This window comes from Diadema antillarum, unplaced genomic scaffold, assembly GCF_040938485.1.
Source record: "Diadema antillarum isolate AM-2024a unplaced genomic scaffold, OU_Dant_1.0 scf00000061, whole genome shotgun sequence".
NCBI lineage: Eukaryota > Metazoa > Echinodermata > Echinoidea > Diadematoida > Diadematidae > Diadema > Diadema antillarum.
Genome location: NW_027270950.1, coordinates 3,063,989 through 3,065,186, shown reverse-complemented (window position 1 = coordinate 3,065,186; position 1,198 = coordinate 3,063,989). Strand labels below are relative to the sequence as shown.

The window sequence follows — 1,198 nt, the reverse complement described above, 5'->3', positions numbered from 1 at the left end:
TCTCCGTAGTAAAGTATCATTCATACAGTAGCTGTTTTAGGCTTCATGCACAAGCAAATGAGCGCATAATATTAATGCGATTGAATAACCTGCTAGATCTCTAATCGTTGATTAAAGCAGCAACAGGAAGAGCAAGAGATTATTCTAGTAGTATTAATTTTGCTTGCTTTGACATTTTTAAAGTCCATTAGTCACTTTATAGCTTTCATTTTGCCGCTTGACTTTCCTTTCTAGTAACAAGCATGGAGTCCGGAGATGTGGTAGCCCTGTACTCTGCTGACGGTCAGAATCTTTGGAACGACACGGCCATCAGACAGACACTTTTAGTCCGCATCTTCAGAAAGCAGCGCGCCATGGGATACTGCGGGGTCCAGACCGCTGGCCTTCTCATGAGCGCGCACTACTTCGGGAAAAAATACCCCGACGAACGGGAACAGACACTCTGTGACGTCAGCGACGTTCCCTACAGGGATATCAATTTGTTCTCCTTTCCTGAGACGACCAAGGTCCTCGACGAAGAACGAGTTCGCGAAGTTGGAGCTACTTTGAAACAGCTCCAAGACCTTTTCCTGTCCTTCGAGATTCCCGCCAGGAGAATTCACGCAGACGACAGCAACGTGGATGAGTTCCGTTCCCTAGCAACGGCGGCGCTCTCACACACGGATTCCAGCCAAGGAGTCGTGGTCAACTACGAGTATCACTGGAAGCAGGGCGAGGAAGTGGTCAAGGTAGGCCATTTTAGTCCGCTAGCAGCATATCATCGAGAGAGTGACCGCTTCCTGCTGCTGGACACGTGGCTCGACGGTCAGGAGGAGTGGGTCAAAACGGAAGATATATTCAAGCAAATGAATGGAGTCGATCCAGACGCTAGTATTCGAAGGGGTTACATTATCACTGGGTGCATGAGCACCTGCAGTCGCTGCTAGTGTAGGATACATAATTCCCTTTTCTGTTTTTGTGTGTTGTTGTTCTTGTTATTTTAATTTTTTGGCGTGTATCATTCATTTATGAATATTTACGCCTTGTGTATTTACGTGTTGCTGTGTGGTGAGCAGCCTTTTGTCAAGGCTTCTCGCTGGAGGGAGCGCCCAGCCGAGTGGGCTGCCTCACGCTGTCGCGCTTGGGTGGGCTCACTTCTCTCGCCCGTTACAACGAGAGGGCCTTGTAGTCCATGGGCCAGGCCAGATATTGGTACCAC

General features: G+C 48.7%; 1 protein-coding gene across 1 annotated transcript; it reads left to right on the top strand.

The window, feature by feature from the left end:
• The first annotated feature begins 242 nt into the window (after positions 1–242).
• LOC139716132 (uncharacterized) lies at positions 243–926 on the top strand. Its single transcript, XM_071627690.1, has one exon. The coding sequence runs from the start codon at positions 243–245 to the stop codon at positions 924–926; it is 684 nt and encodes a 227-aa protein (XP_071483791.1).
• Positions 927–1,198: the final 272 nt, after the last annotated feature.